We start from the raw sequence: 13,975 nt of genomic DNA, 5'->3' as shown, positions 1-13,975 counted from the left end.
AAGAACAAAGAAGGCCAATGTGCTACTTTCCGAAGGGACATCACACGATCAAATTTTTTGGCTCCTAGAATAAGTTTAATAGCTATATTTTGGATATTTTGATGATGACTGATTAAGTATTTGGATAATCCAATAAATTCCCTAGGTCAGGGGTAGGCAATTCCGGTCCTCGAGAGCTGGAGCCAGATCAGGTTTTCAGGATGTCCGCAATGAATATGTATGAGATGGATTTGCATGCACTGCCTCCTTGAGATGCAAATCTATCTCATGCATATTTATTGTGGATATCCTGAAAACCTGACCTGGCTCCGGCTGTCAAGGACCGGAATTGCCTAATCCTGCCCTAGGTCAAGTCTACTTAAAATGAGAGCATGAACTAGCTTATGGAGTGAAGGTTTATCAACCAACGGCCGCAATGATCTTATAAGCAGCAAAGCACAGAAGCTCTTCTGGCCAACCTATGAAAGAAAAGGCTCAAATGATAATATAGAAAGGCTTTTAATCCCTTATATTCCAACAAAATCTTTAAGAGCTGAAGAAAAATCTCTCCTCTTAGTCCCTTCACTAAGACACATCTTATTCAAGGAGGGACACGATTTTTTCTGTCACGGCCCCTCAAATTTGGAATTCGCTCCCAATTAATTTAAGGGAAGAAAAATCGCTTAGTAAGTTCAAAGGTCTCCTGAAAAGCTGGCTTTTTAAAGACGCCTTTAACTGAGTTATTTGAACTCTATATAATCAGGATACTCTTTAGTGGACTAATAATGCTGTTAAGTGAAAATTAAGCCGATAACCTTTTCCCATCCTATTGTTTCTTTACCCATGCCCTTTTTATCTTTATTTATAAATTGTATTTAATCTTTTTTTTCCCCTGTTGTATCTGGTTGGTCAAAAGCCGTATTATTGTCTGGTTCAATCAATGTGTTTTTCTTTTTACCCTGATTTTATTGCTATTTGTGAATCGCATTGGATTAAGATTTTGCGATTAAATCAAATTTTTAAATAAACTTGAAAGCGATTCCTAGGTTCTTGATACTCATTAGTCAAGGTATGTCCAAAAAGCTGGAGTGCTATTTCTGGGATCGGTAAATTCCCAGTTATCCAAATGGATTTGGATTTTGAAGGCTTAAGCTTCAGTCGATGGTGCTCAAGCCAATTAGCCACTTTATCTAGAGCAAGATTAAAGGAAGAAAGATCTGGATGAATAGGATTGGTGTAAGTTATCAGCTGGATGTTGTCTGCAACAAATAAAATGAGCCAGTACACCAAGTTCTTGTGTGAGGAGAGCCAATGGACTTAGAAATAAATTATATAGCCCTTATAACATAACATTTATATCTTACCCTGCTCACAATTAGGCCCGGTTCTTCCTGCTGCACAAATACAGATACCAGTCACAGGGTTACAGGTAGCTCCCTCACCACAAGAACAGACTTGGATACAATCCTCACCATAGTGACCCATAGGACATTCTGAAAAGAAATATGGAAGAGTTTCTGTGAAAAGAGGCAATGAACTGCAGGTTGCTGGCCTCTAAAGAACAAAATATTATTAGCATTACATTACATTAGAGATTTCTAGTCCACCATTGCCTTGCGGTTCAAGGCGGATTACAAAAGAATTACAAAAAAGGTATTACATGAAGAAGATATCTGGTCATTTCTAGAGGAGATACGGAGTAGATGAGGTTGCTTTGGGGAATCGGGAAGGTCTTAGGGAGTGGTATTGGGAAGTGGGAAGGAGTTAGCGGTATTAAGTCATTTACAGGAATTTCTTTTCTGAATGTGTTGTAGTCTGGGGTCATAATTAGTAGATTGGAGATTTGGTTGTTGAGTTTTGCTACTTGTGTGGCTAGGAGGCCATCATATAGTTTTTTCTGTTTGACTTCTTTGATTGGAGGGTACGTGAATGGAGTGTGGCTTTTCCTGTGTCTAGTTGATGTAGTTTGGATGAGACGGTTGGGCTACCATTTGACTTCTTTGATTGGAGGGTACGTGAATGGAGTGTGGCTTTTCCTGTGTCTAGTTGATGTAGTTTGGATGAGACGGTTGGGCTACAGTTTGACTTCTTTGATTGGAGGGTACGTGAATGGAGTGTGGCTTTTCCTGTGTCTCGTTGATGTAGTTTGGATGAGACGGTTGGGCTACCGTTTGACTTCTTTGATTGGAGGGTACGTGAATGGAGTGTGGCTTTTCCTGTGTCTAGTTGATATAGTTTGGATGAGACGGTTGGGCTACTGTTTGACTTCTTTGATTGGAGGGTACGTGAATGGAGTGTGGCTTTTCCTGTGTCTAGTTGATGTAGTTTGGATGAGATGGTTGGGCTACAGTTTGACTTCTTTGATTGGAGGGTACGTGAATGGAGTGTGGCTTTTCCTGTGTCTAGTTGATGTAGTTTGCATGAGATGGTTGGGCTACCGTTTGACTTCTTTGATTGGAGGGTACGTGAATGGAGTGTGGCTTTTCCTGTGTCTAGTTGATGTAGTTTGGATGAGACGGTTGTTCAGGTAGGTTGGGCTGTTGCCATTTATGGTTTTAAATAGTTGCAGTTCAATATTATTTCCATATACTGTTCAGTATTTCTAAATATAAATAATGCCTCCCAAACTTTATAAACTGCATGCAGAAGAAACACAGCAGATTGCAGAGACAGGAAGATATGCAGAAAACCAATATCACTTTATTGTTGTAATCGAATGAGGGAATTCAGCAACAGGATCAAGGTGGCCACGTTTTGTCTAGTTGCAGACTGCCTCAGGGGACCACCAGAGTGGAAAATGAGAAACACACTTCCATCTGGCAACCCTAGCATGTCTTCACAGAAATGTAGCATTCCCTAGTAGATACAGCATCCAAACTCTGTTCCCAGGAATACCTACAGCCGGACCAGATTCAAGTAGGAGTTATCTTGCCATCCGACTACTATTTAAGCTGTGTATACCTGCACACAATTTTATAGACGCCAACTTCCTCTTATAAGTTTATATATTTTAAGAATTATAAGTAAGATTGTCAAGTGACTTGTTTAAAAATTTTTCTGACTGAATATTATACACTTGTTGTAAGACTTGAAAATGAATAAAGAATAAAAAAAAAAGTTTATAAATACTGCAATAAAAATAATTACCAAAAAGAAAAAAATTAAATCATGTCACCCCCCCTCTTAAAAGAAGCACATGGGTTACCCGTAAACTATAGAATTACATACAAAATAGCATTACTTACATACAAAATGTTAATGAATAAAGCTCCTGCATTTTTAGAAAGACTTCTAGTCCCTTACGTTCCAACAAGATCTTTAAGATCTGAGGAGAAATCTCTCCTCTCAGTCCTCTCACTAACATTCATTTACACGCGGAGGGACACGATCTTCTCTATTACGGCACCTCCAACTTGGAACTCGCTTCCAATTTATATTAGGGAAGAAAAGTCACTTAGGGCTCCTTTTACGAAGGTGCGCTAGGGCCTTTACGTGCGCTAAAATGCCACGCGTGCTAGCCGCTACTGCCTCCTCTTGAGCAGGCGGTAGTTTTTTGGCGTGCTAATTTTGTGCGTGCGCTACAAACGCTAGCGCCCCTTCCTAAAAGGAGCCCTTAGTAAGTTCAAAGGTCTCTTAAAAAGCTGGCTCTTTAAGGACGCTTTCAACTGAGCTGCTTGAATTCTATAAAACTCAAACACGCTATAGTGAACTAAAATCCTCTAAATGAAGATTAAGTGGGTAGCAATTCCCATCCTGCTGTCTTAACCTCTATGTTCATTTTATTTTTTTATGAATTGTAATTTCTTCCTCTTGTGTCCTGCAGTGCCATAGTTTTAACAACTGTGTGGGGAGTTTTTTACCCCATAGTAACATAGTAATATAGTAGATGACGGCAGATAACGACCCGAATGGTCCATCCAGTCTGCCCAACCTGATTCAATTTAAATTTTTTAATTTTTTCTTCTTAGCTATTTCTGGGCAAGAATCCAAAGCTTTACCCGGTACTGTGCTTGGGTTCCAACTGCCGAAATCTCTGTTAAGACTTACTCCAGCCCATCTACACCCTCCCAGCCATTGAAGCCCTCCCCTGCCCATCCTCCACCAAACGGCCATACACAGACACAGACCGTGCAAGTCTGCCCAGTACTGGCCTTAGTTCAATATTTAATCTTATTTTCTGATTCTAGATCCTTTGTGTTCATCCCACACTTCTTTGAACTCAGTCACAGTTTTACTCTCCACCACCTCTCTCGGGAGAGGTGGTGGAGAGTAAAACTGTGACCCCGATTTTATTATTATTATTTGTAAATCGCATTGGAATATAAAGGCCACGTAGTTAAACTCCGTGGCCACTAACAGTGGGTGACATCAAAGCCATAATATAAAGTTTTAAAAGGGGCTAGAATAGGGAGAAGGAAAGAAGAGTGAGTGGGGGTTAGCAACAAAGAGGATAATTTGATTGGAGGGTGGTAAGAGCAGGGGATTGGGGAAAAAGAAAAAAGGGGTAGAGCTGGTGGTGGTAGAAAGAAAGTAAAAATTGGCGAGCTAAAGCACGGGTGAAAGAGCTAGGGTGGAGAAAAAAGGGATTTGAGTTTCCCTCCCTCCCACCGCTTTTTCAGATCTCGGGTGTGAGGAGGGCACGAGGGGGTGTAGTAGGGAATTTCAGGGGGGGGGTTCGGTCGCAGCTAGTCTGTTGGGGGGGCCTAAGGGCAGAGATGTTATTAGAGGAAGATAGAATTGGAAGTACTATGCTGGGGAATAGTAAATATTCCTCGTGTGCGACACCGCCACGAGGTGAGGTGGCTTGACGGCACCGTAAGTCACCGGGAGATAAGGGAAGTTTGGGATAAGGGAGCTAGTGTCGAGACCGAATAGCTCTTTGAGGGAAATCAAAAATGGTTAAGTGCGAAGTTTGCTGATGTTGACAAAAGTTTTGAAAATTAATGTTTGGAAATAATATAAAATAAAGCTGCGGCCAATATTTGCCCAATTGAGAATGTCCTGGTCATTATTGGAAATGGGTGATGTATTTCAGAATGGCTGATGTATGAGTCCTAATGTTAGATATTGCGATCAAATCAAATTTTTTAAAAAACTTAAACTTGAAACTGGTCTCAAACACAGCTATTCTTGTAGCACAGAGCAAATTGGGAACCCCCCCCCCCCAAACATATGCAAAGCTGTACACACTCACCACTACTGCAGTCTGCTCCAAGATATCCAGCTGGGCACTGGCACATTCCCGTAGTGGTGTTGCACACTCCACCATTCTTACACTTACAGATTCTCTCACAGTTGGGTCCGTAGAGACCAGGAGGGCATTCTGGAAAAGTTAAAAAATGTGAAAGATATACAAAACAATGCCCAAGAGGGCACCTGGCAAGAATATCTTTGTACATGCTCAGATCACTTAAAATCATCAAGATGACCCGTGGATTTTACACCTGCGTTACCTGGGGACACGGTTCACCCAGGAGAGCATGGACTTGAAAATCTAGCCTCTGAGCCTAATGTCCTTTCTCTGGATCCATTCTTTTCTTCTGTGGCTAAGCTTAGAAATTCACTGACAAGAGTCAGCCAGTGTGAGGCAGAGGGAAGGCAAAATTTTCATCCCAAGGGATTTATCCAGATAACTACTGGCCACTCAGGCAGCGAAGATAGACAACCAAGTCTCCAACCTATTGACAACAACTCCAGACTACAAGATGTTCAGAAAGGAGATAAAAACTATACTCTTCAAGAAATCCCTTAATAAAGCTTAATACCATGATAAAGCTTAACCCCCCTCTTACCATCCCCAGATCCTACTTTTCCCTCTCTTGGAAACCTTCTCTGATCTAACGTTGTAACCCTTCTTCCATAACTCTTTTTGTAATCCGCTTTGAACCGAAAGGTAATGGCAGAATAGAAATCTGTAATGTAATGTAACTAGCTAGGGGCCCAAATAAATTTCTTCAGAACCATCTTGTGCATAGCCACAAGAAACAAAATACCAGTGTCTACATTCTGATATATATGCTAATATTGTCATGTTTTGCTCATCACTTACCTAAGGAAGAAGGTTCTGGCCTTTGAAAGCTAGTCAAAAAATGTATTGAGTTAGTGCAATAAAAAGGTATCTTATTTTCTTTAGTTTTATTTCTATTATGTATTTTTATTAGGTATATTAGCAACTGGCATTAAAAGGTGAGGTGGACCACTGTTTATCATGGAGGGATGACACATGGAAAGCAATTTTATAACAGGTCACCAACTGAGAGGTTAAAAAGCTGCTTTTTGAAGAATATTTTATGAAAACACAGCAAGTGCCAACAGAGCTTCCAGGTAGCACAAAACCTGATGAAATTGCAGATACTTGGGAGCAGGTGTACATGTATATGGCTGAAGTCTGTGTATAAGTGCGTGTTTTATAACCGATGTGTTCACTTCATGAAGTCGCACCTACCCTCAACTCCTTAACCACACTTGTGCAACCAGATCATGTTCAAGGACACAACTACTGAACTTGTCATAAGAGTGCTCATGTACAAAGCGCACCTATGAAAAGATTTCCACCATCGTGTCCTTTTGGTCTCAGTTTTGCATGGGCCGGTCCTGGCTTAAGACTGAGGTTCATTAATGTCACGGTCTACACAAAACTAACCTGTTTGGAGTCACAGCCCCAAGACACCCAGAACATGTGGCTCAGCACTTGAATTCTGCAGTATCCAGGGCACATGCAACATGCAAATATGGCACAGAGCTTCCAACATTGAAGACCTATGGGAATAACATGCAGCTACCAGACATTCTCTAAAGCAGTGTCTCTCAAACGGGGCGCCCCAAAGAGATTCCAGAATTTTACTTTATTTCTGAAAATACCATTCATAAGTATACACTAGAATAGATGTTTGTAAGAGCCTGTCAATGTTATGAGCATCTGTTTGCATAAGGCTACAATTGCCCAAACATCATTCTTAGCTGTGAATGGTCCTTGAAAACTAATGGCAAGTCATTTTAGGTTTTTTTTAAATGCAGTAGTTATCCTAACTTGAGCAACAAAGCAATCAAGGCTTTGTTACTGTTTGGATCTTTTTATCTTTGTGAACTTGGACTTTCAGCTCTGACAGAAATTAAATTGAAAAAAAAAAAAAAAAGAGAATGACTACAGATGGTGGATGATGAAATGCACGTTTGCTTGTCGACTATCGAGCCGCATTTTGAGTTAATTTGCACTCAAAAGCAAGCTCATCCATCGCATTGATTAGCAATTCTATTCTATCTACTTTAGTTTCACCGTTCTTACAATTACCCAGACATAGCTTAGAAAAGTTTAAATAAATCATTCTCAAATTTAATTTTTTGCTGGTTTTGCAATTTTATAGTTTCAATTATGATGTGCCGTGAAAAACATGTACTCTGTTTAGTGTGCCGGAACTATAAAAGGTTTGCGAGACACTGCTCTAATGGAAGACAACTCATACCAAGCCCAAGTCAGCCCTCAGTAAATCCCGCTGTGGTCACAAATCATATTCCGAAAAGAATTCTCCCTTCTAGAACAGAGAAATAAAGAGATGAAACTCACGTAGCCGACAGTCCTGGCCATGGTACCCTGGTGCACAGATGCACTCTCCAGTGACAGGGTGACAGTTTTGGTTCTTCCCGGAACATTGACAGAACTGACCGCAGTTTACGCCAAAAGTCCCAGGCAAGCACACTGTAGAGAAAGAAAGCGGCAAACCAGAACGTTAACTCTCCAATTTTATATATGGTGCCCAAAGTCAGTTGCGGAATTTCATGCATGGTTTCCATTTCTGTGCACACCTTTACGAGCTATTTGGTGATACGAATCATTCAACTGAACTTAACAACTGTTAATTGGAGTCAACTAGTAGTTCCGCGTGGAAATGTCTCGCACTCTATTCAATAATCGCCAAGCTTAATTTCCATTGTGCTTAACTCCAAAGTGGGTGTGGCCATGGGAGGAGCATGAGCTGATCAGGGGCATACCTGGGAATTAGACACGATTATAGAATTCTGTTATTGAGACTTTAGTGTGCTGGCATAAATATTCATGCCTAAAGTTAGGTGCAAGAATGCAGGCTTAAGCTAGTATTTTATAAAGGCAGAGCTAGTATTTTTTTTTTCAAATCTTTATTCATTTTAACATATACATCAAGTGTACATTAAAATATGAACACAACATATTACATTATCACTTGATAAATCCATAACAATATATAACTAAAAGATTTATATCCCACCCCCATCTCATATCTATACATGAATAATATAATTCCTATGTATATTAATCAATTAAATTATTCACATATATATTGAATTATCATAATAGAGGCCGTTCTATGCAGAATTGCCGTTATAAAATTTGCCTATACAGAATCTGGTCCTCAGACTCTGCATAGAGGACAAATTTCCAGTAAATACCGTAGAATATCACTAGAAGCTGCCCAAATCTCATGCTTGCAACATGAGAAAAAATATGGATGACCCCAGTAGCTCAAAAAAATGGACAATGCAGGACAAAAATGAATGGCCTATACACTTGGGTCAGACCTCCGGTTCCCCAATCAGAATCTTCATTTTGCATTCCTAAGGCATTTTAAGGTTTTGCGGCATGAATGAATCTTACTGGCTTATTATTAGAATGAGGGGTTGCAGAAGGTTGGATAATATTATTTAAAACAAAACAAAACCCCAAAACCCCAACCCCTCATTGTTCGGAATGATTCATTCAGGCTTACCTTGTTCACATCCACTGCCTGTGAATCCTGGGGGGCAGTTGCAGTTCCCTGTGATGTGATTGCAGGCACTTCCTGGGGAACAGTGGCACTTTTCTGCACAGTCCTTTCCATAGGAGCCAGGCAGGCAAGCTACAAAGAGGAAGCAGACAAAGTTAGGCACTCGTCCGCCCTTAGCATTTACTCTGATTAGCAGAAAGAAGTATGTATTCCTTGTTTAGACGGAACCAAATCTTAGCCACTGTATGGAACCTCGGCAAACTCTCTTCTGGTAGTTATTGAGAGTGTGCAGACCAAAAGATTCATTTCAGGGGAAAATAGCAATCATGTGCACTATCAATCAATAATTGCATTATTATTGATTATTGTTTAGTGGTAGTTATTGTTATATGTACATTAGAGTGTGAGCTACTAGAGACCAAAAATATTGACTGCATATAGTATATGTAAACCACTTTGTACCCACAGAAAGGCGGTATATCAAGTCCTTGAACCCTCCCCCTACCCTCCCTCTTTACTGATTTTATGTATGTTTGGTTGTAAGCCAGCTTGATACAACAGGCTCAATATTCAAAGAGGTTTATCTGGGCCATATAGTTTTTAACATATACATGGATTAAAAAAAAGTTCTGTGTTTACCGGAGGCCACTGAATATATAGGGTCGGATTCAGTAAATAGCACTCAAAGTTAAGCGCCATTAAGAGCTGTGCTAAGCGCCAATTTCATAAACCTCACTTACTGCTATGTAACCTTTATAATATAGCACTTAGATCAGGGGTAGGGAACTCCGGTCCTCGAGAGCCGTATTGCAGTCGGGTTTTCAGGATTTCCCCCATGAATATGCATTGAAAGCAGTGCATGCAAATAGATCTCATGCATATTCATGGGGGAAATCCTCAAAACCCGACTGGAATACGGCTCTCGAGGACTGGAGTTCCCTGGTCTATGGACACATTAGAGCAGTGATTCCCAACCCTGTCCTGGAGGAACACCAGGCCAATCGGGTTTTCAGGCTAGCCCTAATGAATATGCATGAGAGAGATTTGCATATGATGGAAGTGATAGGCATGCAAATTTGCTTCATGCATATTCATTAGGGCTAGCCTGAAAACCCAATTGGCCTGGTGTTCCTCCAGGACAGGGTTGGGAACCACTGCATTAGAGCAGAGGTAGGGAACTCTGGTCCTCGAGAGCCGTATTCCAGTCGGGTTTTGAGGATTTCCCCAATGAATATGCATTGAAAGCAGTGCATGCAAATAGATCTCATGCATATTCATTGGGGAAATCCTCAAAACCTGACTGGAATACGGCTCTCGAGGACCGGAGTTCCCTACCCCTGGCTTAGATTATGCCTGCTGAAACCTGGTTAAAATCCTCACACCCAACTGGTGACAGGTGGGCATGGAAATCCAAGAATTCTACAGCATGGCACCTAAAGGCAAATTCTATAAGAAGCGCCCAAAAGTTAGGTGCCGAAATAGGCACCGTTCAGCACGATTCAAGTAAAATTAGGTGCTGTTTAGTGAATCACGCTGAGCGGCACCTATTTTGGAGGCGCCCAGAAAATAGGCCAGCTCTAGGCACAACGAAAAGTTAGGCGCCCATGCAAGCGCTTAAGCACGCTTAAGAGCAGAGATTCTGTACGAAGGCGCCTAACACATAGCCACGCCCATGCCTAACATGCATAGCGCCTATTTTTTTGAAGGCCGCCTAAATTTCTAGAGGCGCCTTGTTACAGAATCACGCTTTCTTGATAGGCGCCTAGGCTTTAATCAGCGCTGATTAAAAAGCTTAATTGAGCTTGTTATTCAATTTAGATAGGCGCCTATCTAGGTGGGCGCCTCTGAAATAGGTGCCTAGCTTTAGGCATTGGTTACAGAATTTGGGCCCTAATTTCTGGGAACACCCCTGACCTGCCCATGCCCTCCCATGGCCACTCCTCCTTTTGAGGGTGCACTATAAAATTTAGTTGCTCATGTTATTGAATGTAGGGCAGATGCATGCATAACTCATAATTAATGCCAATTAATTCCAATAATTGATTGCTGGGACCTAATTAATTAATTAATTTTTGCGCACGTCTGGGACCTGCACCCAACTCTGGGTGATTTTTATAGACTCCGGAGGATAACTTGCTTTGAATAATGAATATTAGTACATTAACGTCACGCAGTCAATACAATGCTAATGCAGAGTTCTAGTTACCTGGATTCTCTCCAAGACATGCGATGTTTTTGATTGTTTCAGAAGAAGGTTAATGCTCATACCTTTTTCGCAGCGCTCACCCCTCCAGCCCCTGGGACAGATGCAGATCCCAGTGGTATGATGACATGGAGCTCCATGCTTACAACTGCACCTCTCCTCACAGCGCTCTCCAAAGGTCCCCCCTGGACAAGCTACAGCATCAAAATACAGAAAGAGAGATCATGAGCACGACACAAATTTTGTTTAAATGGCCTGCGCCAATCCTCCCTTCAGAAGCAAGGAGGGAATGAAGTATTTTTCTGCGTTTCCAGCCGCACTGTAGATACCACAGTAAAATAAATTCATATCTGGTTTGTAACAGAGAAGGAATGATCTAATTACAGGATTAGTCTCTCTTCACATATATGATGTGTGGGGCCATAAATTCAAGACTCCTCTTTACTAATGACTGACACATCTGGCATGTTGCTGTATCTCCAACTGCCTCTGGGATTACTCCTACTGCTACCATTTATTATTTCTATATCACCGACAGACATATGCAGCGCTGTATATTTAACAAGCAATAGATGGGGAGTTGGGGGGGGTCTGTTTATGGTGGGGGTGCCTTGCTCACTGGGGTCATCAGAGTCCAGACCCTGGGGGAATTTTGTTGGGTTTTCCTTTTCCATATAGGCTTAGCTTGCCTGGTTCCCCCCTCTTTCCTAGGGGGGGGGGCTTTTAGGCTCAGGGGGTCCTAGGACTCCCGTATGCCTTTGCATTCCCTTTCATCTTGGGAGGGTGGGTGAAAGAGGGGTGTTTGGGTGTTTGGAGGTGGCTGTAAATGACGCATATCTTTGAACTGAAGTGCTTTGTTAAGCGGATCTCCCGCCTATGTTCATTGTCTTATGTAACCTGTTGTTTATAGCTTATTAATCTTTCCTTTTGGCTAAGTCTTAATAATAATATTGTCATTTATAGCTGAAGAGACATATGATCAAGAAACTGTTTTATTTTACTTTTGTGGTTATGATAAACATACCGAGGGCCTCAAAATAGTACCTGGCGGGCCACATGTGGCCCCCGGGCTGCGAATTTGACACCACTGATTAGCCCTATGTACTTTGTTACCTGCTCTGTACTATTGTTGATTGAATGAGTAGGCTATAAAGCGGAGTTATTAAATTTAAACATTTAAAAAGGGCCTGCTTGTAAACAGCATGCCACTGAGAGTCCTGACTTTACACCTCTTTCATGCATCACCTACAGGATGCTTATTGAGCTGTGCATCAACCTGTTGTCAAAGTCAACTGAAAGAGGGAAGGAGAGGCAACTGGAATAGCTTGTGCTCGAAAACAGGCCTGTTTTGTGCTTTAAAGTACAGAGATAACACTGTAGTGTTTGTAAGAGAGTCACTGAGCATTAAAAAAAAAAAAGCTGTACTTGATGGAATAGAGTTAAGAGCTTGTAAGTGTCAGAACACCGCACCAGATGACTAATTTATGTTCAGAAAATCACTTGATATGAAGCCAGGGCACTCTCACAAACTCTATTCATACTGCACTGCCTGCGACTCTTGTAAGTGACAGCTGTTGCCGCTGCTCCTGCCAGAAACCGGAAAGCTGGAGACAGGAGAATGCAAATTCTTTTACTGACTCTTGATACTTGATCCGCCCAGTGTAGGCTCCATTTCAGATCCCTCATTTCAACACAACCTGCTCTAATAGTAAAGGAATGGGAACATTGCAAAAGAGAGCTTGGGACCGAGTGGGATCTTTTGGACAAAGGGACTGAGAGAAAATTCTTGGGCAAAGGGACTATGAGAGGCTTCTTGGATAAAGGGACTGAGGGGACACTTTTGGGCAAAGGGACCGAGTGGGAACTCTTGGACAAAGGGGCTGAGAGGGACTTTTTGTACAAAGGGACTGAGGAGACACTTTTGGACAAAGGGACCGAGTGGGAACTCATGGACAAAGGGGCTGAGAGGGACTTTTTGGACAAAGGGACTGGGAGGGAACTTTTAAACAAAAGGGTTGAGTGGAAATCTTCAGAAAAAGGGCCCACAGATGCAATGCAGGGGCCCAGTGCACAAACGAGCCTAACAGGCATGGTTGAAAGAGAACAATGGGAGCAAGAGGACCATCCAAAAAAGGAGATACTGGATGGGGGCAAAACGGACACGCCACGGGAGGTGGATGACCGAGTAAAGGCAAGCCAGGTGGGAGCGCCGAGCCATGCCGAGCCATGCCGAGCCATGAAAAGAAAACAGCAGGGCGGGCGACAAATCAGGACCTATATTGCCTCTACACAAATGCGAGGAGCCTCAGGGCCAAAATGGGAGAGCTGGAAATTATAGCCAGTCAAAAAGCCCTGGACATAATAGGAATCACAGAAACGTGGTGGGCTGATGATAATAAATGGGATGTGGTCATACCAGGGTACAAACTTTACAGGAGAGACAGGACACACAAGAAGGGTGGAGGAATAGCGCTATACATAAAAGACTCCATACCCTCAACCAAAATGGAAACAGCAGTAAGGTCGGAAGGCTTGGAATCAATATGGGTTAAGCTACCAGGAGGATCTGGAGCAGACATCAAATTGGGTCTATACTATCGTCCGCCTGGCCAATCGGAAGAAATCGACCGGGACCTGGAGACGGAACTGCGGCAGGTATGCAAGAATGGAAGTGTGGTGGTGATGGGAGACTTCAACTACCCTGGGATAGACTGGAGTATCGGGCACTCAAGTTGCGAGAGAGAGACCAAATTCCTGGAAGCCACGAGGGACTGCTTCCTGGAACAGCTGGTCATGGAACCTACACGAGGAGAAGCTACTCTTGATCTAATCTTCAGTGGACTGGGGGGACCTGCAAAGGAAGTAGCGGTATTAGACCCACTGGGAAACAGCGATCACAACATGATCCAGTGCAGACTAGAACTGGGATCATCCAGGGTGAAAAGAACCACAACAACAGCGCTCAACTTCAGAAAAGGGAATTATGATGCAATGAGGAAAATGGTGGGGAAGAAACTCAACGGCAGCACAAGGAAGGTAGAGTCCGTAGAAAGCG

At 42.2% G+C, this 13,975-nt stretch overlaps 1 protein-coding gene across 5 annotated transcripts in view; it reads right to left on the bottom strand.

The window, feature by feature from the left end:
- The window catches only part of MEGF6 (multiple EGF like domains 6), a 276,556-nt gene that overhangs the window by 14,532 nt on the left and 248,049 nt on the right, over positions 1 to 13,975 (bottom strand). For all 5 annotated transcript variants that reach the window (XM_033922100.1, XM_033922102.1, XM_033922103.1 and 2 more), the window contains 5 exons: positions 10,986 to 11,114; positions 8,721 to 8,849; positions 7,544 to 7,675; positions 5,174 to 5,302; positions 1,344 to 1,472 (listed from right to left, as the gene is read on the bottom strand). In XM_033922100.1, coding sequence (XP_033777991.1) covers positions 1,344 to 1,472; positions 5,174 to 5,302; positions 7,544 to 7,675; positions 8,721 to 8,849; positions 10,986 to 11,114 — 648 coding nt within the window. The remainder of the gene's footprint in view (positions 1 to 1,343; positions 1,473 to 5,173; positions 5,303 to 7,543; positions 7,676 to 8,720; positions 8,850 to 10,985; positions 11,115 to 13,975) is intronic.

The sequence above is a fragment of the Geotrypetes seraphini genome, chromosome 15 (genome assembly GCF_902459505.1).
Source record: "Geotrypetes seraphini chromosome 15, aGeoSer1.1, whole genome shotgun sequence".
Lineage (NCBI taxonomy): Eukaryota > Metazoa > Chordata > Amphibia > Gymnophiona > Dermophiidae > Geotrypetes > Geotrypetes seraphini.
The sequence above is the reverse complement of the archived record's forward strand: the minus strand, read 5'-3'. Positions and strand labels throughout refer to the sequence as shown.